At 32.4% G+C, this 25,992-nt stretch overlaps 3 protein-coding genes across 4 annotated transcripts; 1 reads left to right on the top strand and 2 right to left on the bottom strand.

The window, feature by feature from the left end:
• Window positions 1-9,386: 9,386 nt before the first annotated feature.
• Window positions 9,387-15,030, bottom strand: O-fut1 (O-fucosyltransferase 1). Its single transcript, XM_088239362.1, has 4 exons — window positions 14,822-15,030; window positions 14,222-14,677; window positions 13,262-13,547; window positions 9,387-12,202 (listed from the first exon to the last, which is right to left on the bottom strand). The coding sequence occupies exons 1-4, from the start codon at window positions 14,922-14,924 to the stop codon at window positions 11,899-11,901; spliced, it is 1,149 nt and encodes a 382-aa protein (XP_088095488.1). The 5' UTR covers window positions 14,925-15,030; the 3' UTR covers window positions 9,387-11,898.
• On the top strand, window positions 11,919-17,090 carry ND-13A (NADH dehydrogenase (ubiquinone) 13 kDa A subunit). 2 transcript variants are annotated; one of them, XM_088239364.1, is made up of 3 exons: window positions 11,919-12,057; window positions 15,516-15,692; window positions 16,838-17,090. In XM_088239364.1, exons 2-3 carry the CDS (start codon window positions 15,540-15,542, stop codon window positions 16,901-16,903), a joined length of 219 nt encoding a protein of 72 aa, XP_088095490.1. In that variant the 5' UTR covers window positions 11,919-12,057; window positions 15,516-15,539; the 3' UTR covers window positions 16,904-17,090. The 2 variants fall into 2 exon arrangements, with proteins under 2 accessions (XP_088095490.1, XP_088095489.1); XM_088239363.1 differs by lacking the exon at window positions 11,919-12,057 and adding an exon at window positions 15,088-15,284.
• A 2,237-nt stretch (window positions 17,091-19,327) lies between these two features.
• LOC148272938 (U6 snRNA-associated Sm-like protein LSm4) lies at window positions 19,328-25,917 on the bottom strand. The gene is made up of 5 exons (XM_088239369.1): window positions 25,799-25,917; window positions 25,677-25,718; window positions 25,382-25,480; window positions 21,815-22,001; window positions 19,328-19,500 (listed from the first exon to the last, which is right to left on the bottom strand). Exons 1-5 carry the CDS (start codon window positions 25,799-25,801, stop codon window positions 19,391-19,393), a joined length of 441 nt encoding a protein of 146 aa, XP_088095495.1. The 5' UTR covers window positions 25,802-25,917; the 3' UTR covers window positions 19,328-19,390.
• Between the last annotated feature and the right edge of the window lie 75 nt (window positions 25,918-25,992).

Consider the following 25,992-nt stretch of genomic DNA (forward strand, 5'->3'; position numbering starts at 1 on the left):
AAGAAAAGAAAACATTTATAGATATAATGTATGCATGTGCTCTTTGCTTGTATTTACGCGTGATTACCTATCTGTTATTTTTTTGTGAATCGTTTTGTAAAAAAAGAAAATAAAATACTTTTTTCACAATTTTCACTCCGATGCGATATCCCGATATAAAACTATTTTAGATGGATATCGATTTCTCCGAAAAAACAAATGTAGGAATTCAACTTCAGGAAGTAGGAATTCAAATTCAACAAAATTCAAAATGTTAAATACTTAGGACTAACAATAGACAGACAATTAACATGGACAATTCATATCAACAATTTGATTAGCAAAGTGGCGACATTATCGAGTCTTTTTTAAAAATCAAAAATTTTACTCCAAAAACGGAAAAAATTCTAATATATGAAGCCTATGTAAAAACTAAAATATGTTATACGCAACTACTATGGGAAGCAGGATATCAAAATGACATAAACAGACTACAAAGACAACAAAATAAAATATTAAAGTTAGTATATGACCTTCCCTATTTAACTGCAACTAGAGAACTTTTTAAACAAACTAAGCAATTAAATATAACTGAACTCTTTCAACTAGAATCATTAAAATTTATCCATAAATTAGCCACAACTAAAACTTGTAAAAAATTGTAGTCAACATGGACATAATACGAGAATATCAGACAAATACCATATGCAACTTTCTAAAACAAGACAAGGACAATCAAGACTAATGAACCAGGGACTGAAATTATACAATAAACTACCAGACAAAACTAAACAAAAGACTCAGACAAACTTTTCAAAAGATGTAAAAAATATTATTTTGTACAACATAGTATAAATGAAAAATGTATATCTTATTTTATGTAAAATGAATGTAATAATCCGTAAGGGTTTATAAATAAATTTTCAAATAAAAAAAAATGAAAAAAATAAAAAACAAGTTAAGTAAATTTACTTTACTTAGATAACATTAAATTTTCTTCGATTTCTCTCCTACTTTCGAAATACCTACGCGTGTGCGTGTACAAGGTTTATTTTATCATCATCATCATTCCCTTTCCGCACCTAATTTTGCATCCCTATGCGCCCTCGCTGCATTGGTACACCAATCGCAGTGTATCTTGATCATTTTCGTAACACAAAGGTAAGATGATCAGTCGTTCGCTTCAAGTACCAGTCCAGGTAGTACTACGAAATATTCTAGTGTAAAAATACATTTTAAAATAAATATCTCATGTCAACCATGTCAGGAATCGAACTCGAGACCTCTTGCATGGTAGGCGAACGCGCTGACCACAACCTCACGAGGCCGACGAGGTTTATTTTATACTTACTTATAAATGGATATATGTAGGTGCGGGAATACCTAGTAAAATAAAAAATAGGTTGTGGTTCCGTGGGTAGTGTCGCGGACTCTGAATCACATGATCGGGGTATGAACCTCGCACTACCTCAACTTGTACTTATTATCAAACACGGTTTTTTACGACTAAAAGAAAATGGCTCTAAAATTTCAATATTTGAATAAATCATAAGAATACAAATGTTTATTTTTTTTAGAAAAAAAGCAAAATAAAATTGTGGGGAATCAGAAGAAAATCGCCTTTTAAACAAATAGAAAATATTATAAAGGTAGATATGAAGATAGAAATAAAGAGATAAGATGGGGAACAAGTTTCTGACATTATTCGCCGCACAGCGACCCTAAAATTGCAATGAGCGGGCCACGTAGTCAGAAGCCCCTGACGAGAAATGGGCAAAAAGCCTGTTGACTTGGAGACCTTAAACAACAAAAAGAAGAGCAGAGCGACCACATCTAAGGTGGAGAGATGACCTAGACCCGGGGCCATCTTTTCCGTAAGGTCACGAACCCGGGGTCACCGACCCGGGGGCTTCAGAATTCTAAAAGGGCCCCTTTCTAAAAGCCACAACCTATATGTGTCCAGGGGCCCCTGCATGGCCTGAGACGGCTCTGCCTAGACCGGTGTGTCGGTGTGGCCCGGAGGCAGCCTGCACAGAACAGGGGGACCCGGAGGCGAATGGAGGATGCCTTTGTCCAGGAGTGGACGGAAGCAGGCTGAGAAAGAAGAAAATGTTGAGAACGTAAATCGCATTGTTGTTTTTAATGGCTTAATGTCATCATCCAGCTTTTTTATAGATTGTGGGTAAATCGGGTTGTGGTCCCGTGGCCAGTGTTGCGGACGGATAAGAGGCCGAGGTTCGAACCCCATTCTACTACAACTTGATTTCCATTTTCTAATAGTGATTTATTTACAACTCGTTGAAAATGGTCACTAAAATTGATATTTTTGGGTAAATTATGGTGTAAAGTAATTTATTTATTTATTTAGATAGTTGCAAAAATAAAATTTGAACACCTAATTATAACTTAACTAATAATAAATATATAAACAAAAATAATTTCAAAAATAAAAAAATGTTATTTCCGATGACACTCTATCTACCTATATGGATTTTTGTTTTTAACAAAAATCAACGCCATTGGAATGCGATGCGATAGACCCAGCATCCCTAATCTCCGCAGGCAACTCATTAAACATCTTAAGTCCTTTGTGAGACAGATTGTTTTAAGTTGCCTGGATTCGTGTTTTGGGGAGTCTGAAACCTTCACCCTCGTAGGATAGCGATGAATTATTACGCTGAACATCACAAAACATGAATTCGGGCAATAATTTATTTTTTAATTTAAATATTAACACTTAAGTATTTAAAACTACCCTTTGCTTATAGAAGAACTTATAAGAACGCTAATAAGTATCTTTTACTATTAAAAAAATAAATACATACATATTACATACGTATATTCTTATCTGCATCTAGTGCTCAATGCAAAGGCCACGCCATGACTCTGTGGTGTAAATTCCGAGTACCTACCGATCGCTGCGTGATCTGCATTGGTCTGACCATATCTAATTTTAAAAATATTGTTTACATTATACTATTGTACCTACTCGTATTTTGCATTTACAAACCAAAGAAAAGTGTACCTTCATGCTACTCCCTGCAACTATTATTTATCATCGCTGACGCATTCCTTCCATAATCCGCATGCGTTCATTCGGTTCAATGTGATTGTCGGAAACCGGATTGGTATCAAGGATGTCTGCAACTTTATGAGATTTGTAACGATTTTAGTTGTCTCAAACAATTTTACGGTATAAAATATACAAACGCATAGTATCATACCCACGAATAACATTGTGTTAACAACGTCTAAAACAATCCAATATCTTGTCAAAAATCTTGTGTTCATATATTTTATAAATTTTAGGTATCTATAAAAAAAATTGTCTATTTATCTATCACTTCGTCATAATATTATGCATGGTGTGGGTCAGGTGTAGGGCCTTTAAAAATATAAAACACACGTAAAATCGGCAAATCGACCAAAACTTCCTTTATTCCCCAGAAGAAATCAATGATTGCACGGTCGGGTGATTTTGCACTTTATCTAACGCCTTACGTCCGATATACCTATATTTTACGTAGGTAGGTACTCGTATCTAATTTAACTGGAACTCCTTACATATTTCAATTACGTTTTATTATTTTTAACAATTGCAAGTAAATGGACGCCCACTTTTCGCGCTTTATTTATATTTTTTAAAGCAATCGTTCATTAGGCGCGGTAACGTGTACGCGATAGTAAGTTATCGGGATTTCACCAGTGGGGAGTGGGGAGCAGTATGTAGTATGTACCACCTTTGAACTTGCGATTCTGTATTCTGTGACGGATGTGAAATTTTACATGACGCACTCTAGAATATCCTAACGGAATTTAGTAATAATGTTTACAAACTAATTATCTAAGTACCTATTCGTATTTTCATATCTCGTTTCATTTCAAAATAATCCAGTCACGCTACAGAAGCATGCACGCGATGTGCTATTAATAAATGGCATGCGCGAAAATACTTCTTGTTCCAATTTGTCTATTTCTGTCTCAATTTGAGCGAATTTACGTCCGAACATAAATCAAAGCACGCGTCTGCGTCTCCCGCCTAGACTGATTTACATTTTTCAAAAGATAAATAATCCTTTCCAGTACAAGGAAACAGTTTCGTAAAACGCGCCCTTTTATGTATTTTTAATTTTATTAAAGAAAACTTACAGGAACTTATCTCATTTTAGTTCCTTTTACTGTTATAATCTACTTTTCATTGTTATTTTGTTTGCCATGAATGATTTTTAATTTACAATTCTCTCTCAAAAAGTGAAAAAAAGGTCACGTGATCGTGGGTCGGAAAAAAACAGCAAAAAATTAACAAAATAATTTAAAATGATTTTTGATAAATGATCATGTTTATAAAATGTGTTGAAGCATATTTTTAACATTACCAACCTCAGAAAAGCATTTGTTCAAATATTATAGGTATTTCTAGTTAGTCATATTTTATTTGCTTAGGTGTAAAAAGTAGAATTGATATTTAGTACCTAATAAAAAAAAGTATACCAATATTAATTTGACACCAATATAAGTAGTTAAGAAATATATTGAATAACAATGAAAAGATTTATGGAACAGATTATTCAGTTATAACGTAAATAAAAAATCATAACATACATGATCAAAAGTGCAATTAATGACTCATATTATCACTGTGTATGTTTGGAATTTGAAAACAAGCAAAAAAATGAACACCTTTAAAAAATAAAAATTAGAAAATAATTCATTTGTTTATTGTTATCGTCGATTAGTAGCTTTATCTAGCTTTACCACAACTTAGTTTAAATTTTCTAGGAATATTTTCTTAGAAATTATTCTAGAACAGAGATTCATTTAACAAAACTTAATTTGTTTCAGTGTTACATATAGACGGTAAGAAGGCTAAATGACTGATGCGCCTCAAAGTGAATTTGACAGGAGAGCCGTTTTTTTTTAGGAAAAGTTGGCATAACTTTTTTGTTTTAAATAAATTGTAAAACTATGTAGGTAAGAATATCACATTTTAAAAATATTTTTTTTAAATATATAGATTACTTGTAAATACTTAGGTTTTTAAGCTACTGGTGATTCAGAAAATTGACCTTAAAATATTATATGGATAGATTGCTGATACGCCACCGATAATTTCTTCACTCCGTGATGAAAACTCCTTAAGCACCATGGTTATTGTTAAGATGTGTGAAGCAAAAAGATTTAATTTCTAACAGTGCTGTATACAGATTTAAGTATGAATAAGGTAAAGGCACCAGTGATGGACAGTTTTAGAAAATGTTTTTAGACTTCATAACCCTACGATCCATTTTTAACAAAATGAAATCAGACGATGTGAAATAATAATAGTACGGTATGTTGGAAATCGTTTTTTAATAATAAAATTAATAACAGGTTACAGGTTTAAATAAAAAAATAGAAAAACCATTGTTACTTCTAATCATCAGTGATGGACAGACAAAATCTAATTATGGACACCCATTAATGGACAACGTCCAGTAATGGACGTCCAGCATTGGACGTATGAGTAACAAAATCTCTTTAGGTCATATAGATATTAGGTAAATATTTTTCCATCTTCATTACTTTAAAAAAAACCTCTTTTATTTTGTTGTACAGGATCATTTATCCTTTCCACAATGTCTTCTATTTTGTACCAAATCTTATCGGTTTTTTCCGACCATCTGAAGGACCCAATAGATAACGTCATCGCACTAATTTCAAACAAACTTTTTTCTTTGTTTTCAATTATTCCTGGGAAATATTCTCCCTCATATCTAATTATTAGGTAACATCCCCTTTTTATGTATTCTACAAGAGCTTCACTGCTGGAGGACGTAAATTCATTTAAAGGTACATTTTCTAGATCTGATTCAGAGTCAAGATTTAGGGAAAGGGTTTTTTTTCTTTTGTTTTTTTTGTCCTTTATAAGAAGAAACATTCGGTAATCGTTTTTTTCCTTTCGTGAAATATTTTTCGCATCCCTCATTCTCTACAATAGAGTCACTGTGTTCATTCCACTCACTTTCACCACTTTCGGCATATTCGATTTCCAAGTCGGTGTTGTCTGAAGACGAGCATTGTTGTAACTTTTTCATTTTTTTCTTTTCTTTAGCAATTTTCTCTTTCAAAACTATTTTTTCTGCTCTTTCTTGGTTTTATTTTCTTTTTCTTCTTGTAATCTACGTTTTTCTTCATCTTTTTTTTCTTAATACTGCTTCCATGATTTACTTGTAACTGCCGATGGTAGCTTTTCTTTCTTTCTTCTGTTTTTTTTCTTATCCTTAATTTCTTTCAAACGGCGACGGCACTGTAATACCTAACACATCGCTTAATATATTTTTCAAAGGTGTAAAATATTTTGTTGCTGGATTAGTACGGGAAGTGCTAGGTCTAGATTAGAATATAAGGCCATGGGAATGAAAAGGCTTAGGGCCTAGTAATTAAATACCAGATGCAGTTGATGTAAAGTCCTTTACTGCGTCAGTACTTCTAGTCGACTCAAGCTGCTCTTATTCCATAGTAAATGCTCCCGGCGTAATATATTTTGGCTCATCAGTTTCTCTCGTCGATTTCACACTTATTTGACTCTACATTAGATGCAGCCGGTATTGATTTGTCAGTTAAATAATCAGTATTCAATGATGACTTGTGTTGCTCTGACTCCTCAAAAGATAAAAAAATAATATTTTTCTCAGGATTGTCAGCAGTTCTAATCGTTAAACGAGGTTTACTGACTCGACATCAAATGCCGGTGAGAAGAGTTATTCGTGGTACACCATATTTTAACGCCGCTGCCCCTACTGCTTCCCCCCTGTTCACTGCATCTACGGCACGTCTCATTTGTTTTGGCGTATATTTTTTTTTGGGTGCCATGGCTAGAAAAGAAAACACAAAATATACCTTTATTTAAGATCCACTTATGGACAACCAGTATTGGACACCCATGTCCATGACTAAATTGCGTACACTTATCAGTACCACAAACATAATGTACAACAAAGACGGCACGACAGACTTAAATTGAAGGTAACTGCGATGAAAACACAGATAAACTATTTGACTCAATTTATGGACATTTTGTCCATCACTGGTCTAAGGTGAAAATCGGTAGTCAGTTATGAACATTCAAATTTGACAAAATATACAAGTAGCTAGGTATGAATTTAGATTGATTTCGTATCTACGGTATGTCTAGAAAACGTATTATTTAATATTTCAATAAGTAATTACTAAAATTTCTACCAACTAATTACAAAATAGTTACTCACCTCACTAATTATTTCTGCAAGAAATTATGAATTTCGCTAACGCCGTTCGATTGGTGCCTTTAAATGCTAGCTATTTTTTAACGTAATAGCCGATTGTCGCGATATGCATCCCGGTTGATAGATAAATATCTATAGTTTATGATTCATTTTTGCCGGTATAAAAATATGTTGAATATTTCTTATTTTAAAGGATTTAATAAACTTTTGTCCATAACTAAGGTGCAGTCCATTACTGATGCCATTACTTATGTATTATTTTATGTTTATTTGTTAGACAACAAAAGTATATATTAAATCATGTAACTGAATGCCTTGACACGGGTTGTGCCCAGTGAGGTATTCACATTTAAAAAAAAAAGTGTTATGTAAAACGAGAAAGAAATACTATTTGAAAATAATAAATTGGTTTAAGCCAAATGGTGCATTCAATATTTTTGAGGATAATTTTCTAAAAATCCAGCCGGTATTCATAGAAAATTGACTTAATGTATTAAAAATAGATGTTTTGGAACAAAATTATTTTTATTTGGTGTAGGTACATGTTATTAAAATAATAATTATTATTTATGTTGATTTATGAGCTTTATAGTCAAATAGGAATAAATAAAAATTTTTATCAATTTCTTTTTAGTATTAAGATTACCTCAAAGGACTAATACAAATCATATTATATTTAATTATGGAATTTTATTTTATTTTTTATTGAAATATACGTCACTTAATGCTTGTTTTAGTTGCAATTACATTAAAATACATACATGTAAGTGGAATTATAAGTAAAATAGAGTATTGAAAACAAATTAATTATTAAATTTTAAAAAAAGATACACAATTTAAAAATTACATTACCAGTTATAAAAACATTATAAAAAATAAAATATTTGGTCATAGAAATATTTTGAAACTGTAAAAAAAAACATAGGTATTAATAAAGAAATTAAAACAATTTTGAATAACACCAAACGATAATTTTTAAAAATTTATTTCAACAGAGAGGGAAAACATTTTTGAGAAGGGAATATGGAAGTCTAGGCATTTACAGGGCTTATGACCTGTCATTGGATGGTTTAAGTGGCCACTTTACAAACTGTGTAACATTCACCATTCTGCCTATTTCTGCCCATGTTGAACATCCACATTTCCTCAACTCTTCCATCTGTTGACTTTTGTGAAGTAAAAGAGCTGAAACCAAATCACCTACTAGGCAACGCCTGAAAACAATTTTCCAATTTTTATACTTCTTCTTTCACCAGGTAGTTAATTCAACAATGTTTCAGAAATCCAGCCAGTCTGCAAGCATTCGGACATACTCAAACATTGTTGGATAAAAAAATTAATTATTTGTATTATTATTAAAACTGCTACTTTGGTAACTAGTATAAATATACATAAAAATACATACCGATATACCTAGTGATATACTGAATAGTATTAACTACCTACCTATAGTCCTTAAAATATAGCTTGATTAGAATGACATTTGTCAGAAAAAGTGATGACATAACTTTGTAGTAACGTCTAAGGAGTTATTTATATTGACACACGAAAAATCATTCGTATCTGGCGTATTATTAACGACGTTCTTACAAGGTTACATCATTTTGCAAAAATGTTAGAGATGGGACAAATTGATCGAATAAAAAAAAAAATCATTTGATGTTGTTTATGAAAAAAGTATAATTATCATATTTTTTGGTGAAGAATTGTGTTAAACACACTATAATAGGCTTGTTTTTGCGTTTTGATATAAATTTTCGGAAACAGAGTTTCATGATTGCACGAAAAAACTGATAAAATCGATTTGATCATTGATAAGTAATTTCCCATCACTAATGACATTAGTGTGACAGCTGTCATTCTAATCAAGCTATATTTTAAGTGCTATAGTCATAGGGGTATACAACCCTGATAGCTTTAGCCATTGGTGTTATTTTCTCTTTTCTCTACTACTATACTCCTCCATTTACATTCCCATACAGCATTAATCTCCTGAGCTCTTTCTCTTGCGTCATCTGTATCCCATCGAATATATTCCATGACTGGATTCAAGAATCTGGAACCCAGGACTGATCACCTTGCCTTTATTAAATAGTTGATCGGTCTAATGCGGTGGCTTATGCACCATCTGGGTGCGGATAAGGGTAAAATAAAAACAAAAGATGAGATTTTAAGAAATATTATAAAAAGTGTACAAAATAAAACATTATTGGTAACATATTGAAATGGTTACATTTATTTTTTTAATTTTTTTTTTTTAACGGAATGTATCAGTAATAAACAAGATATGTAAAGGTATTTAAAATCTATTAACAAAAATAAACATAAAATACTCCACACAGCATTCTCACAGATGACATAGGCCCCGGGGAAACCTAAGAGCCTCCTGTGTGTTGTTAATATACAGTCGAACTCGGTTATAACGATCATGGAAATAGCGAGATCTCGGATGTAACGAGGAAACATTAGTTGACATTTTAGTTCATGGTTTTCTCCATACAATTGTTCACTGTTATAACGAGCTACTTCACGGACATACCGAACAAAGATATTGTCAAAAATTACACAAAAAATTCTATTGTTAAAAACAACATTCTTAAAATAAGAACCTAAGTAATAAAATCCAAACGGTCAGCTAACGTAAAGGATAAATACCGCTGGGCGTTGGGATCGGATTATGTTTATGATAGCTATGTAATTGTCTAAGTACCTAATTGGATTTTTCGCCGACAATATTAAAAAATGAACACACATGGTTTTTAAAAATTCCTAGCTTTGTGAACTTAGTAAGTGCAGGTTCTGTACATTGTTAAAATTTACAGCTGCTTTTGTAGTTTATGAATGACAGGCTTATTTCGGGGTTTTTTTTTAGATTTTTTAATGTTCTATGCTTATTTCAATACACAATAAACATTACAAGTTGGTGATGTTAAATGAGTTCTAGACCAGATCAGTTAAAACCTAACCCCTGAATTATAAACATGTCTACTGACAAGAGGAAGTGTCACTCAATTCGTGAAAAAGTGTCGATTATTCGTAAAATCGAACGTGGCGCGAAAAATGTGGAAGTGTGTACAGAGTTTTCTCTATCTTCATCCACAGTGTCAACATTGTAGAAAAATAAGGATGTTTATTTGTCTGCATTTAAAAAAATATCACAGACACAAAAAAATTTAGAAAGTGCGATCGTACTAATGTCGATGAAGCATTGCTCCAATGGTTTTGTAACCAAAGAAATGCAGGATTTTCCATCGATGGACCATTATTGAAGACGCAAGTGGAAAAGTTCGCAAAACAATTTGGAAACGACAATTTCAAATGTAATAATGTCTTTATGTGATAGGTATGTTTATAAGCATTTATTATAATTTTCCCTAACATTAAAAAAAAAAATTCTGTATGAATTATATTTACACATATGTATTTACTTGTTTACTTAGTGACAATGTGCAATAGCGATTGTATAAAAAAACCTTTCTCTGGTATAACGAGTAACGCTTATAACCAAGTTCGACTGTATTTATATAATAAAGACTTTCTTATTATTCAGAAATGTCCACAATCTTCGATTCCGTAAGCGTCCTTTTTATTGATATCTTTAATTTCATTGGGATCTTCAAATTCAGTCCTATATCTGACCATAACATAATTTGACCAAATTATTATACTTTGGTATGGGCAAGCGGGATTTATATAATTTTTTTCGTGTGCTTTTATTTTTGTGCCTTGTACCAAAATATATTTATCGCGTGGTTCTGGACACATTGAACATTTATTTTATTTGGTGCAGATTTTTTGAACGTAGCAAAATACGAATACAACTTTTTTTTCAGTCAGATTTTCTTTTAAGTGTTTCTCAGATATAGCACTTTATCAACCAAAATCTTTGTAAGAAAGTACTTCTATTTTATAAGGCTTGGGAGACTCTCTGGAAAGTTCGAAAACTGTAGACCACTGTGATGGAACCCAGATTATGATTTTAAAGTACTATCTTCTATAAACGAATGCATAGAATCCACGAGCATTAATATGCCTAGGTAAAAGATAACTTAGTTCAATGGTGGTAAATTTTTGACGTTTTTTATGTAAAATACGGTGGCGAATACTATCCCATTTTTATTTTGACCGGGACACGAATCACTATAACCGCTCACATCCGTTGAAATCAAGGATTTAAACGCCAGTCGGCGTTTAAAGTCCGCCATTTTTAACTAATCTGAATGAGACTGAAGCGCCTGCCTTAATAAAAAAAAAAAGGGCAATTTTCTTAAATGAAAAATCCCTATTTGACTCACAGAAGAGTTTCACCTGAAACACCAAATATGCAACAACCAAAAAATTTGTAAATGAATTCTTCGTACTTCATACATTTTGAAGTTAATTAGTTCAAAATGACATACAAGTTTAATTTCTATATGAAGTAAAATGTTTGATGTGGTAACGATATTTGTTTACCGATAAGCAAACTTTGCTGAACAGTCCACAAATACTTTTTAAAGTAAATCTATGCTTTTTGTGCTGAAATATTCATCATGAATGAAAAACTGCTATTATAGCTTTGAGAAAAGTGGATTATATGGTTATATCTATAAATAAATCATTGAATTAAATTGTTTTCTATTTGATTCCACATTTATCTAAATTTTGAGTATTTCTTCTGCATTTATTTCCTAATTTACAGCTCATCACGAGGTTGAGAGGTCTTGATGGCTGGGAATGCCCAGAAGAATGAGGGAAGACCTCGAACATCTCTCTCCCTTTTTACAAATGCTGAATACGAGGAAACGCAATTCCCGATGAACTGATTGGATAAGGCAAGGATGGCGAGGTCAAGGTGAGGTTGTGGCTCTTCCAGTCGGTGCACCAGAACTGGGTGGCGCTTCAGTGCTTCTGTAAGATCCTCCATCATATGGTTACTGTCAGAAGCGACAAACAGATATTTGATATCCTTTGTATTTTTTATTAGCCGTTTTAGTTGCCTGAAAAATAAATTTAATTCAAATTAGGTTTATTACAATTATTCAAAATCAAAAAATCGTGGAGGCCAATTGACAGGAATATTTCAGGAAATGATGTTGTTGCCAAACTGTCATGCAGTGAATTCATGGTTTCACAAATAGTTCCATTTGTTTGGCGAACTAAACACTGATTTTTAAGTAAATTAGTTTTTCCTCATAATTCCTTTAGAGGATGATTAATCCGTATTATTCACACAAACAGTGCTTCATTTTTTTTTATTAGATTATACCTGCATATTGGGCAAGGAATTTATTATAAATCGTTTATATTTAAATATATTTGAATAGTGGGAATTATTTTTTTATTTTTTATATAATAATACTATTATTAAATTACAACAATTTGAAAGCGCTGTTTGAGTGTAAGGCGTTCCAGCATTTATTTAAGGATTGTTACAGAGCACAAATGTAAAAAAAAAGCTTTCATCATTATTTGGCCAGAGACTGTATTAATCAATCGAAAGTACGATAGTATATAGTGATAACAACAACAAAAAAACACCCGTTATATACACATACAAAACAATATATAACTGGGCCAGTAGTCCTTCATTAATTGCAAGAATTATATGAAAGATTTAAAAAATGAAGCAAAGGAATTAAACACAAATATTGAAAATAAAGAAGTGTTATCGTTCTAAACTTTCCAAAAATATTACTGTGTCTATCTTAAAAATGGAAAAATTACTTCAACACGTTCACGGTTATGCTGACTTTAGCCGTCCAAATCATGACTCATTTATGAAATGACAGCTATAGCCTGCATGAAACTAAGGTAATTATATAATAGGAGGAAATATTATGTCCCTTTAACGAAACAGTCAGCAACAAAAGTGTCGCAGTACGTCGGTCAAATAAGATTTACTTCAAACCATCAACTTCGGTCCAATTGGTAGGGAAATATTCCAAAAAAATAATAAAGTCATGATAATACATATCCATATAAGTGGATCCTATGAGGAAAAGGTGTCCATGAATGTTTTAAGATTTATGTTATCAACCTTTAAGATAATAGAGTACCTAATGATGATGTGTTTAGTTGGAAGACACATGTCGTAAGTTAGGGGCCCATTCTCTTGTCTGTAGCCAATGCACTGCGGAGCAGCAAACAGGGATTGAGTTTGGGATACATGCTCACACGCCTTCACCCAGTCAGGACCGTTGCGGAGGTGGATGCCCACAAATCCGCCTCCCTTGAAGTGACTCTTAATGTACGCTTTGGCCCGCCCAGCTATGTCGTCACTCCACTGCAAATACTTGTGCAGGGCGCGATTCTCATCTTGGACTGGGAAACTGGCAGGAGCACCTGAAAAAAATAAACCAACATATTGGTGAATGAGGAAGTTCACTTTTTTTAAATTTGTTAATAAACTATCAAAGAAAGCAAAAACAAAATGTATGGTATTATCATCGATACAATTTTCTCAAGTTTTTTAATAATGAAAATCCTCACCAAAACTTCAAAATTACACCACCCGCGACATCACCAGTTCGGGTTGGTGAGTGTTTGTGACATTTTAAAGTCAAACACCGTACAATTATAAAAACAAATTATTTATACGGATTAAATTACAGAGTTGAAGAATCTAATAAATATGGATTTCAAACATAGGCACAATGAAATGCTCGTCCAGGGTTCTGGTTCAATTTACACACAGAACTGTATTCTTCGTTCACCCATACACGGAAAAGCATTTGCATAATATTATTATGAAAATTATTAAAATACACTATACCATTTTTAAATACAAAAATTTGACTTACTAATGTCAGACAAAAAAATTACCAAATTTGTGTTAGAACTATAGAAGATGCCAGAATGACGTTTTTTTTTTTTGCCAATTTAGTCATTTAATTTCTGTTATTTTCTGAGAAGCAAAATGCCTGAGAATTTTTTTTGAAAGACTTCACTCTTTGGTTTACCATTGAATAAACTTAACTACTTACACATTCAAAAGATATTTTTATTTTAGGCCTTACCTGTGAATGCTAACACTGGCCATTTATCTGAAGAGTATTTCTCCTTCCACAGCTCTACCATGTTTCCTCGGACATCATAGTGAAGAGGAGCATAAAACTCAGATTTTACAAAGTCTATATTAAAGGTGTCCCAGAACGGCCCGAAAGGATTTCCTTCTTTTGCATTACAACTCTTTTCCTTGTCATTCGGACTTCCACGAGCTACGTAGCAGAATGACGTTCTCGTATTCTCTGGCCATATTTGGGAAGCCACTTGACTCATAAACTCATTCATCGTGATTACTCTGTGGTAATTTTCCAAAGGAGCAACGGCGAAATAAGTATCAAATGGAACCTGTATTGACTTCGCTTCCCCCATGCGGTATTCAACCCAGTGGGGAAGCACAAGAGTTCTATTTAAGGCATGAGCAAATGCCAGGGAACCCAAAAAGTGATCTGCCTGGTTTCCAAACCTACCTGTAAAATAAAGATATATTAAAAAAAAATAGGCTTAATGAAATTTTCGTTTTTTCCGGTCTTTTGTATGACCTAAGAACAAAATTAACTATAAATAAAACCGTGTCCAATACATAACCAAATTAATGACATAAAAACACTTACCCATACAGGGGCAGTACGCAACATAGCCATTTGGATCTGTTTGATCGCAATTCAAATGAGAAAATACTGTAAATAATAAAAGGCAACGCCAAACGACCGGCATATTATTTTACTTCAGTTTCAGAGTTTTGAATTTATTTGTTTTTGATATCATAGACAGCTAATGACATCTCTTAACCATAGAAAATTTACCCATGAACGTTATTGCCAGTCTAAAAATATAAGCAATTAGTAACCACTCTATGGCAACTTTATACATTTTTGACATTTCTCATTCGTGAAAAATCAAAATTATAAATTTTACATTAGTAAGATTTTGTAATTTCAACTTAGTATTAAAAGATAGTATAAAATGTCTGGTTCTAGGAGCTTAGCTGTTTTCAATAAGTTAAAAACAGTTCGACCCGCGGTATTTGTAAGAACCTTTGCAAACTCGGCTGATACAGAAATTCACACAGGACAGGTTTTGTACATTTATTTTTATAAATATCCGTTATTTTATATTCTAAATGAAAACAATTAGTCTTTATCGTATTAGCAATCGTTGCCCACTTCCGTATCTAATTTAATGAAATATTGTATCAATTAAAAATATTTGACATTACTTATATAACCCCCCATTGCTGCTTGTAAACATGGAAGGCAAAAACACTAATATTTGATTTTAGTATCATTGTGTTTGTTTTATTTTTAGAAATGGGCTGACGATGACTATAGAATGGTGAGGTTTACGAAAGCCCCGAAACAAGTCAATACTCAGTGGGCAATAAAGCTTATAGCTGAAGTTCCTCCAATAGAATGTAAGCAGCGCGTGGTTTGGTGTGATGGTGGTAGCGGACCTGAAGGACATCCTAGAGTTTATATCAACCTGGTAACACCGATTATTATTTATTGAAACCAGCTCAGTCATACAACATTAAACAATAAATACAAATTAACATCAAATAACTAGAGGAATTACGGGTTTCACATAGGAACAACATAACATACATACAGTCAAAGGAAATTAAATAAAAGAAATGGGGTGGGAAAAGAGGAGAGAAAGAATGTAAAAAGTAGTAAGAGGAAGAAAATTTAAAATATATATTTTTTAAATTCAATTAAAAAATATTTATAACAAAATAAATAACCACAAAGTTAGTGCTTCAAATATAAACTTTATAAAAAATATTTAAATTATTGTTAATTGTCAATATGTATGTTTATCACCATACAAAGTAAATCTCACAAATGTAATTAATCGTCTATGTTAATATTGCATCAATTCTTTATTTATGCTTTATTAAGTTAGTTCATAACATCTTAAGAACTATTATTAACTTTTAATAAAATTATGATTTTTTTATAAAAAATTCTCAATAGCATATTTTTTCAAATTAATTTGGTTTGAAATTATGTATTGTAAAATAAAAGAAACACTCGGACTAAATTTTAAATCTATGAAAAATTGTTTTTGAAAATATGACATATTCATTGGAATTTAATTGTTAATCTATCATCATTCCATGTCCGCTCCCTAGCTCGAGCATATGGTGTCCACAAAGAGCCTCCGTGCATCTCTATTGGCTGCCAGCTCCTGTGCGTCCTCCCAATTCAGGTTCCCATACGGTAGTTCTGACATCAACTGCCGACGAACAGTCAGTAGTAGACGTCCAGGACGTCGAGATCCTGATGCCTTGTATAGTAGGCAAGCATGATTAAGGCTCTCAGGAGGCATCTGCATTATATGGCCCAGCCAACCGTATCGCCTCTGCTTAGTGACAGTTGTCAACAGAGTTTGCTGCGTCCATTATCTTATTACTTCATTCCTCACAAAGTCAAGCCATCCCACACCCAAGGTTCTTCCGAGACAACTATTAATATTTAAAGCATGAACTTTGCGGTCAAACATTTTACTAAATGTTATTAAATATTTGTATATAACCACTTATTGACTTTTCTATGGTTTCGAGACGTGCGCGTTTCTTCGTCAGGACACCATTTATTACCTTTACTAAATTATGTCATTTTTTACAGGACAAGCCTGGAAACCACTCTTGTGGATATTGCGGCCTGCGTTATGTGAAAAAAGATCACCACTAATATTTATTTTAATTAACTGTACAATACTGTTATACTGAATGAAACGAAATATACAAAGAGATAACCAATATAAGAAATGAAGATTTGTTATGTAGTAAATTCAAATAGCAAGAATATGTAAATACATTTTATGTGCTTTTTTGTATTCTTAACATAAAGGCACAAAATATAACATAGATGATTTAAAGAGTTTTTCACTTCTTTTTACCAAAGATTATCAATATCCTTGCCTCCATTTTGTATTAGAATAACAATTGAACGTAGTTATGCAGAAAGCAGCCAGCCATAGAATGGTGAAACTGAGCTAATAGCACCTTTATGAAACGCGTGAATAATCAAATCCACACATCAGTTGGAATGTTTTTGACTTAGACAAATGATAAACAATGAACACATTAGTTTTTCGCATTACAAACAAGAATATCATTATGTGTTTGACCAGTTTTCATAATTTTTAAAATACCGTCAAAATTGAGAAATGCCATTTTTGTGATCGATATTATTTTCAGAAGGTGATTATTACAGTTTTTTGTATGAAAGCGGTCTTGCTGTTTTTAGAAAAATATAGAATTGACCTTACTGTATCCGAAAACACCAATACCTAATTTTTTCAAAATTATGACTTTCTGCATAACTTTGTTCAATTGTAGCATATGATGACATACTCATATATAAAGAGAAGCAAATAAGTATATTTTGCATTAAATCAGATTCAAAATGGCTATTATTGTCATATAACAACACATGTCAACAGCTTTTAAAGCATTCTAGATACTGTAGTAATATAGATGTTTTGGGACGGTAAGTTTCTTTCTTTTAATTTACCCCTGAAATGCAGGATCCGTAGGTTTTAGGTGAGACAGAACAAGGAACCTCCTGATACTTCCACTTCTACCATGACTATACTTGCCAGTAAAATTAAAGCGATTGGACCTGTTAAGACCCCCTATTACAATGGGAAGTTAGCAGAGTTATCTTCGATTATCTATAAAGAAAAATCGATATTTGTGTATGAAAATGAGTAAATTTGCATGAACATTTAAAGTATCTTCACCGGTAACCTATAATTAATATGTTTAAAAGAAAAAATCTATGCATATTCTGCTTTTTATATAGAAAACTTCATTTTACTTTGTAGAGAAAATTTAAGATAAATATTAACTTTCCATTGTAATCAGGGCCCTGAAAGACTTCTGTTGCACAAGAATTAGTATAAACAAATTATAGAACTCAGATTACACTGTTTACTTTTATTGGAATAACACTTATAGCACAGTTTTTTTCGCAGTAAGATGGATGTGGACAGACAGGAACCTTTTTTAAGTCAAAAACTAGCAGATGAGAAGTGAAATTTCATGGCAATTTTTGCACTCATCGTTTCATTTGCAAATTATCAATTAAAATGCTTTGCATGGATCCGTTCGTACGGATGTTCATCTCGTGATGTTCAGTGAATTGAAAAGCTCTAGAATAGTCAATCGTCTGTTTGAATTTATTATTTTTTATACTTTTTGCATGTTTTTAACTCTTTTTGAAGTAGAAGGATGTTCTGACCGTTGCTCTTCTTCAACCGAATCTTTTCCACCTTTAAATCGTTGACACTACTTGTAAACTTGTAGTAACTCGTGGGAATGCAATTCATATGATTTATAAATAAATAAAAAGTCTTCAGAGTCACCACATTTTTTTTTTTAAAAGAAAAAGAGAAATACTAGAGTTCTTATTATTTACTCAAATATTCAAATTTTCAGACCATTTCCTAAAAGTCGTAAATAACTTGTGCTGGAAATCGAGTTATGGTAGAGTGGGATATGAACCTGGGACCTTTGGTCCGTGAGTCCACAATACTATCTCAGGACCACGACCTGATTCACAATACATTGATTTTTTAACATTTCATGAGCTTCTTTGGCACTTTTTTGCAACTTAAAGCTTAATGTTAACGCGTTGTTTGAAATACATGAGCGCACAGACACTGTAAACACAATCTCACTTTTCCGGCTCTGGAAGCGGACTGGCAAGTCACAACTTGTTTAAGATCAGGCTATCGAATTAATTACTTCAAATGGAAGTTGCGTCAGCTGTTGCCGCTATAAAAATTCATTCACCATATTTTTTGATCAGCCCTCATGTTTTTAAAATATTTTTATTTATTTGTAATTAAAAAAAAAACATTATGGCTATATATCTGCGCCTCAATAGCTCTTTTAAAACATAAAGATGTAAATATAAAAGAAAAATAATTACAATTTAGAACAAAAATATATACTTGACTTTAAACATTTGTATTAAATGAACAAAAGTCAAAAACATGTTGAATTATTTTATCATTAGTTAAATTGAGTTTATTAAACTCATGAATAAAAAAAACATCCAAATGTTTCCTCATGCCTGGCATCTTAACTGCGTGAATAAAAAACAACATCTTCTTAAAAATATATTTTCCTTAAGAGATAAAAAGAGAAATCATAAATAATGTTATGAGGCTTATTGCTTGGGTTTTGGTTTGTTGGGGTTCCTGCCGGGACCACCTCCTCCCCCGCCACCACCCCCTCGCCCAAGGGGTGCAGGCCGTCCCCCGCGCCCTCCAAAAGCACCTAAAATTAATTTCAGAATGTATTATATGGTGAAAACAATAATCCGACGATTATACCCCCAAAAAACTTTATTACTGAATCATCCAATATACAACATGCATTTTATGTCACTTTTAAAGTAATATTTATTTATTTGATTAATTAACGGACATTGTTCATTTATAAAGGTAGACCAGACATATTAATATAATATTTGTTAACAAATACACTGGAACCTCTTTTAAACGGTTTCAAAATATAATAACACAGTATAAAAATTAGATTTAGGAAAACTAACAACCAATGCTTTTTTTACTACACTTTTATTTTACACAGTACTGCATATAACGTATAACTTGTGTAAAAAGGTTCCAGTGTACTGGATTTAAGTAGTATTTGACTCGGGTTGTGGTCTTATAAATCCGAGGTGCAAACCTATTAGAATTTTTAGCCCTATAGAAATATTTGGGTATATCATAACAATGCAAAAGCTCTCTTTAAAAAAACCTGTATTGAGTTTATCAAGATTTACTAATATTTAAACAGAGATAGATAACTCTTTGAGACAATGATTGTAAGTTTAGGCATATATAGGTCTTATGAGGTCTCATATAGGAAAATAAATTTGGTAGTATCGTACCCACATCAATGAAGTTTTCAGATTTTTTACTTTACAAAAATCAACAGATGAAAGGACCGAAGTAATATGGTTGTTCAAGATTTATAAATGTTACACAATGTGTAAAGTGATCACTCAAACCAACCAATGGTAGGCCGTGAGCCCTGTAAATGCCACCACTTCCATATTCATTCTCAAGAATGTTCTTAAGAAAGAATATTACAATGGAGATTAATTTCCATTGTAATATATTTTTTTTTAATTAATCAATATATTTCATAAATGGTACATGTTATCCATTTCTGTTACATATATGAATTTTGATAAACTCCCTAGTAGGTAAAATCAAGTGGTTTCATTTTTGAACATTTTTTTGCACCACAACAGGCCAGACCCAATTACTACAGTGAATTACAGTACACCCAAGCTTGAGAAAGATCACATCGAGTCAGTGAAATTAACCACTACACCACGGAGGCCACCAAGTGAGGAAGTTCAGGAGCCCTATGCTGGAAAGATGTGACATTTTGTCACCCACTCGACACTAGTCGATTGGGCATCTTGATTGCTTTGTCATAGTGCTATTCTTAAAAACCCTCCGACAATTTAATTACAAAGACGAATGAAAGAGTGGCAACACTAACAAATCCGTATTTATCTATGACCTATGGCTCTCCTGCCATACGTAAACTTTTGTTTCTTGTCAGACTTCTTCCGTTGAATATTTTGTGTATGGAATATTATAAAAAAATATAAGAAAATGTTTTACCGAGACACTGCAACATTTATAATTATTATTTGCCTTTGACATAACACACATCTACATGTTATTAGAAATATTTCATATGCATTTAATGGATTTTAAAAACATATTGTATAATATACGAGTATATCTCAAATACAACGAGCGATAAAATAATTTTAAAATCATTTTTCTAGTGAAACTTCATTTGATAGTGGATTAAAAATAAGTACAGTTGTATTTGTTGCACATTTGTTGATACGTCATCATTATAATATTGATCAGTGTTGTAAACTTTGAGTTAAATACAACAAAAATACATACTCGTCATTCAAACATAAATGCCGAGCTTTTTACAAGAAGGAAGTTTGATAGCTGAAGTTACGATGTCGCATTCAATTGTCAATATCGAGTGCTTTGGGGCACCCGAGATAAAGTCGATTGGTTTTCAACCGACTGCATTCGTATGGATGGTTCAAGAATGCTGTCACTCGTCGAATTGCGGAACTCTCATACGATTATAAAGACGAATGAGTCCAGCATAAGGTCCCAGTAGTTTATTTTTATTTGTTAATAGACCACCAAAGTAAGCTAAAAAATATTTTAACATGTTTTTATGTATCGTATTATCCGCGCAATGATTTTTTGTAATTTTGAAATTACTCCACATATGGCGTCGAAAGTTCTCTTCGGTGAGTTCTGCTGATTGGCTTCTCGTAAACTGGAAATCTATCACAACACCCTATTATTGGTTGATCCGGAAGAACTAGTGACGTCTTGAAAGTAGTTTGTTTTTATTATTTTTTCATACATTTTCAAGAAACTACGCAGTACAATTTAATGCTCAAATTTTAACTGCACATAAAAAAAATAATAAACTAGGGGAAATTCCCCTAGCACTAAACTTCCTCATTTAGTTTACGTTCAAAATATTATGCCAACTAAACATTTTTATGATTTGGTTCAAGTATTACCTCTGGCCCCTCCTCTGTTGGAGCGTTGGTTCTGTCCCCCTCGCCCTCCCTTCATCTCTCCCCTTCCGCGAGCCTTCACCTGCGCCTCTTCCTTCACCATGTCGATGACCTCATCGGGTATACGGAGGTACTTGATGGTACTACCCCTTATGTAGCACTCTGGCATCCTCCAAAACTTGTCTCCATCCTGTTCACATGCATGGTTTATTTAACTGAACATTTGTGCGGGTTTAATGCTACACAGTAATTTCTTCCAACCAACCGAACAATAATTTAGAAAAATAATATTTGTCAACAAGTAATATTAAGGGTCAAATATTCGAAACATCACGTCGTGTCATTCAAAAGCAATATTACTGATGATTGAACTGTTAATTCTTTACAGATAATTAGGTGAGCATCTAAGGTATGTGTAATGATTGAAATTTTAAATTGAAACATTTAAAATCCCATGAGAAATAAATCCAGGAATTTACATAAAAACATGTGAAAATACCTCTAATGCTCCATACGCCTGTTATAAAGTAATTGGATTTTTACTGTAATTCAATCAAACTTTGAGAATATTTCAAAATGAATAAAAGTCACCTGTCTCCATAGAAATTTATATTGCAAGTCATTGCAAGTTTTGATTCATGGCGCACCATGGTGTTTTACGCCAATTTTAACAACACATCAATTTATTTGTCAGTTTGGAGAAAAACTTTTACCTGGACGCTCATTGGTTTTATTTTTTAAATATAGGGATGTGGGACTGTGTAAATACATAAATTACCTAGTATCGGCAGTTCGCTAATTTGTGTCATGGGCCTTAAACAAATATAAATCACAACTAACATAATACAAATCATGAGAATACCTTTTAAATAATAAATTTCATGACAATAGAAATGACAGAAAGGAGTGGAAACATTTGGAAGAGGTATTATCCAGTAGTGCAGAGAACATGGTTTAGTAAAAGAAGAACAATATGAAAATAGAGAGAAAGTGTGGAAAGAGGTTGTAGGGAGAACAGTAAATATATGACAGGAAAGAGTTAGATGGGATAGGGGCGGAGGTAAGGATACTGGAAAATGATGAAAGGCCTATATATTCCTAAATCTGTAAAAAAAAATAATAAAAGAAGTAACCTGCTTATGTTTTGCTAATTTATTTACACATGATCGGGATATGCTGTTTATGAGCACTTGCAACAATTGCAACACCAGTTACCAGGCCTGCCAACGCAACAATGCAAAATGTCACCAGCAGCTACAAAACTAAATCCAGACTCTCTTCGTCCAGCGCTGGTTTTGTTGTCCCAACACGAGATAGTTTGTGACTTTCAACATTAACGTAAATTTAATTCGTATATCACGGTTAGGTTCAGCCAGTATTGTCGGCATTCATTTTATTGTATTTTTCCTTTGTTATAGACAGTTAAGTTTATAACAAACTTCACATCAATATGTAAGTAAAATCATTCATTTATACACACTCATCCCATATTCTAACAAAACTTTTGGGCAAGTCAAAATTCCATATAATCATTCCTTACATGAAAACAGTTTCAATAAACTATAATAACAATAATAAATGCAGTGCCGTATGCTCCTTTTTGAAATTTGTTTTTTACGAAATTTATTACGACAGAGAGAAAACACTTTTGAGGAGGAATGTGGCATTTACAGGGCTTACGGCCTGTTATTAGCTGGTTGTAGTGGCCACTTTACAAACTGTAAAATTCACCATTCTGCCTAGTTTAAACATTCACATTTCCTCAACTCTTCGATCTATTGACTTTTGTGAAGTGAAAGAGCTGAAACCATCATTGACGTCGGTGAAGTTCATCTGGGTGAATTATTTCACTTACTAGGCACTATTCTAGCAACTATTTTTTTTGTTTGCCTTTATGTTTGTGTTAGAACACGTTCATAAACAATTTACATTAGTTTGACGCGATATAATTTTAGTTTACTTTTGTATTTTTAATATACATTTAAATAAATAGATAAATAAAAACTATGAACGTTAAGTTGCGGTTAAGGATTAATAGAAGAATTTATTAAATTGTTTGTAAATGATTTTTTAATCAAGTAGCAGGGAAAATCTTAATGAATTTGACTAGGATAAATATTGCCAAAAAAAAAGTAGAAATTAATATATAAAATTTTCAAAATGCATACTTATTTGATCATTATCTATTATTTTTTATGTTATGCTTTATTGGATGTTACAGTGCACCATGCGTGGTCTGCTCATAGAACGCATGGAATCATTGGTTCCCCTAAATTTAGCCAAATAAGCATGTTTTATAAATTAACTATCAGTCATAATACCTAACATTTAGATTACTATAAATAAATAATGAAATAATCATTTTATTTATAAATGCAATAAATTGCGGAAGAATTTTACAATCGGTTTATAAAAAAATGATAAAAAGCAACACAGCCCACTAACACATCCATTTACCAGCGCTGTCATGCGCGCACTGATCGGCGAGTACTTGCTACTGGCTGGCTGAGTATCGATTTAAAAAATGATCGCGGTTGAAGCAAATTCGAAATTCCGTTCCAGCGCAGTCCGGGCGCAGGCGCAGACTTCAATTCTCACTAGGCAACGGAAGCAATCGAAACATATCAATACATTATTTTCCATGTAGTTTAGATGCGATGCAAACGTAATGCCGCGCCGCACAGATGAGATTTTGGTGTTTTGGGGCTGAACATAATATTACAATTATTATTTTGTGGTGGAGTAGGAATACAAAATAAAATTTAGAATTTAATTCAAACATTATATCAATATAATGTTGATTTGTTTTAAGAAAAAAGTTTATAATCTACTACATATTTTGATTTTTCGGGTTCAAATAATGACCAATTCTTTTTCGTTGAAAAGTCAAGTTTTTTAACAAGATATCAATTTTGGTTTCACTGCATTTTAGTCAAATAAAATATAACACCACAAAATACTCGCAGTTATTTATTATAGTATATATAGTGAAGCTAGTTGATCTGTTTTTTAAATTTATTACTAGATATGTGAAATTATTGCTATCATTTAGTTGCGTGTTCAGTTTGTCTTTAATTTCTTAAGGGCAGTATGTATTATTATGTACCAATTACTTATATACTAATTGCTTTCCACGCCCCTGCAGTGCACGTACTTCCGAAGTGCGTGAGTAAGGAAACACGTACGTAAAAAATAATAAAAACGAATTACTTCGAACGACGTCACTGGTTCATATGAATCATCCATGGTAAGAGAGTTATGGAAGATTTCCAGTTTGCTTGCCGTCAATGGACCAATGGGCAGAACTGATCGAGAATAAGCGGAAGGGAACATCTTACGCCACACGTGGAGTTATTTTAGAAACATAAAAGTTTAAAAAATCATAGTGCTGATAATACGATATACAAAAATTGAAAAAAAATTTTTTTTACTTATTTTTATAGTCTATTAACAAATAAAAAAATATGAAGAAAACCACTGAACTTCTTCATTGCCCTTTCATAATAATTATTTCATGTAGTGATGTAAGGGAAACCAAAATATATAAAACATGAAATAGTATAAACATACCCTGGATGTGCAAATAACTTCTCTTAGGTTGATATTCATCCAGTTATCACAACTTACTAAATGTCCATTGTATGTTTCCCCATTTTTCAGCTCAACTAACTAAAAAAGTAAATAAAAACACTGTACTTGCACAATTACACAATTTGTGAAATAGATTATCTTTTTTCACTATATTATTGAGCGATGAATTAACGTAAACATAATATTTTGAAATCTTTCCATACGGTTAGTAAACACACTTCAGAATTTATTATTGTACAAAATTACAATTATAATTGCATTAGGTTATACTCACCATGGGGTGATTTTGAGCGGTGCGTAATAATGACAGCGGAAGCTGAAAAATACGAAAACGTGATTAGTTAAATCGCTATTTTCTTGTAACAAAAGCAGATTCAAGAAAAATAAAACTGGTACCATTTTTTGATTTACCGGTAAAATGAAAAATTAGTAACACTAAAAACTCGTTTGACTTGACTTTGACAGCTGCATGGTAATAGACAACAGACAAGTAGGGGAGTCACAAATTCCCTAGGCAACACAAAACGAAAACACAGAATAAAGTAGTTGGCAATAGACAAATCAAGACAAAAAGATTGTGATTTGTAGTC

This window comes from Micrasema longulum, unplaced genomic scaffold (assembly GCF_059751315.1).
Source record: "Micrasema longulum isolate JH-2025_06_02 unplaced genomic scaffold, ASM5975131v1 h1tg002145l, whole genome shotgun sequence".
Classification (NCBI taxonomy): domain Eukaryota; kingdom Metazoa; phylum Arthropoda; class Insecta; order Trichoptera; family Brachycentridae; genus Micrasema; species Micrasema longulum.

What these genes read in the sequence shown, in the direction of transcription:
- LOC148272938 (XM_088239369.1), bottom strand. An exon ending in AAGTTATTTGCACATCCAGG is followed by an intron (nt 22,002 to 25,381) that starts GTATGTTTATAC and finishes GCATGTGAACAG; the next exon opens with GATGGAGACAAGTTTTGGAG. An exon ending in CAACAGAGGAGGGGCCAGAG is followed by an intron (nt 19,501 to 21,814) that starts GTAATACTTGAA and finishes AATTAATTTTAG; the next exon opens with GTGCTTTTGGAGGGCGCGGG.
- ND-13A (XM_088239363.1), top strand. Translation starts at nt 15,174, where the DNA reads ATGTCTGGTTCTAGGAGCTTAGCTGTTTTCAATAAGTTAAAAACAGTT. An exon ending in CAGAAATTCACACAGGACAG is followed by an intron (nt 15,285 to 15,515) that starts GTTTTGTACATT and finishes TTTTATTTTTAG; the next exon opens with AAATGGGCTGACGATGACTA. An exon ending in CTAGAGTTTATATCAACCTG is followed by an intron (nt 15,693 to 16,837) that starts GTAACACCGATT and finishes CATTTTTTACAG; the next exon opens with GACAAGCCTGGAAACCACTC.
- O-fut1 (XM_088239362.1), bottom strand. Translation starts at nt 14,924, where the DNA reads ATGCCGGTCGTTTGGCGTTGCCTTTTATTATTTACAGTATTTTCTCAT. An exon ending in TGCGTACTGCCCCTGTATGG is followed by an intron (nt 14,678 to 14,821) that starts GTAAGTGTTTTT and finishes TTTATTTTACAG; the next exon opens with GTAGGTTTGGAAACCAGGCA. An exon ending in GCCAGTGTTAGCATTCACAG is followed by an intron (nt 13,548 to 14,221) that starts GTAAGGCCTAAA and finishes TATTTTTTTCAG; the next exon opens with GTGCTCCTGCCAGTTTCCCA.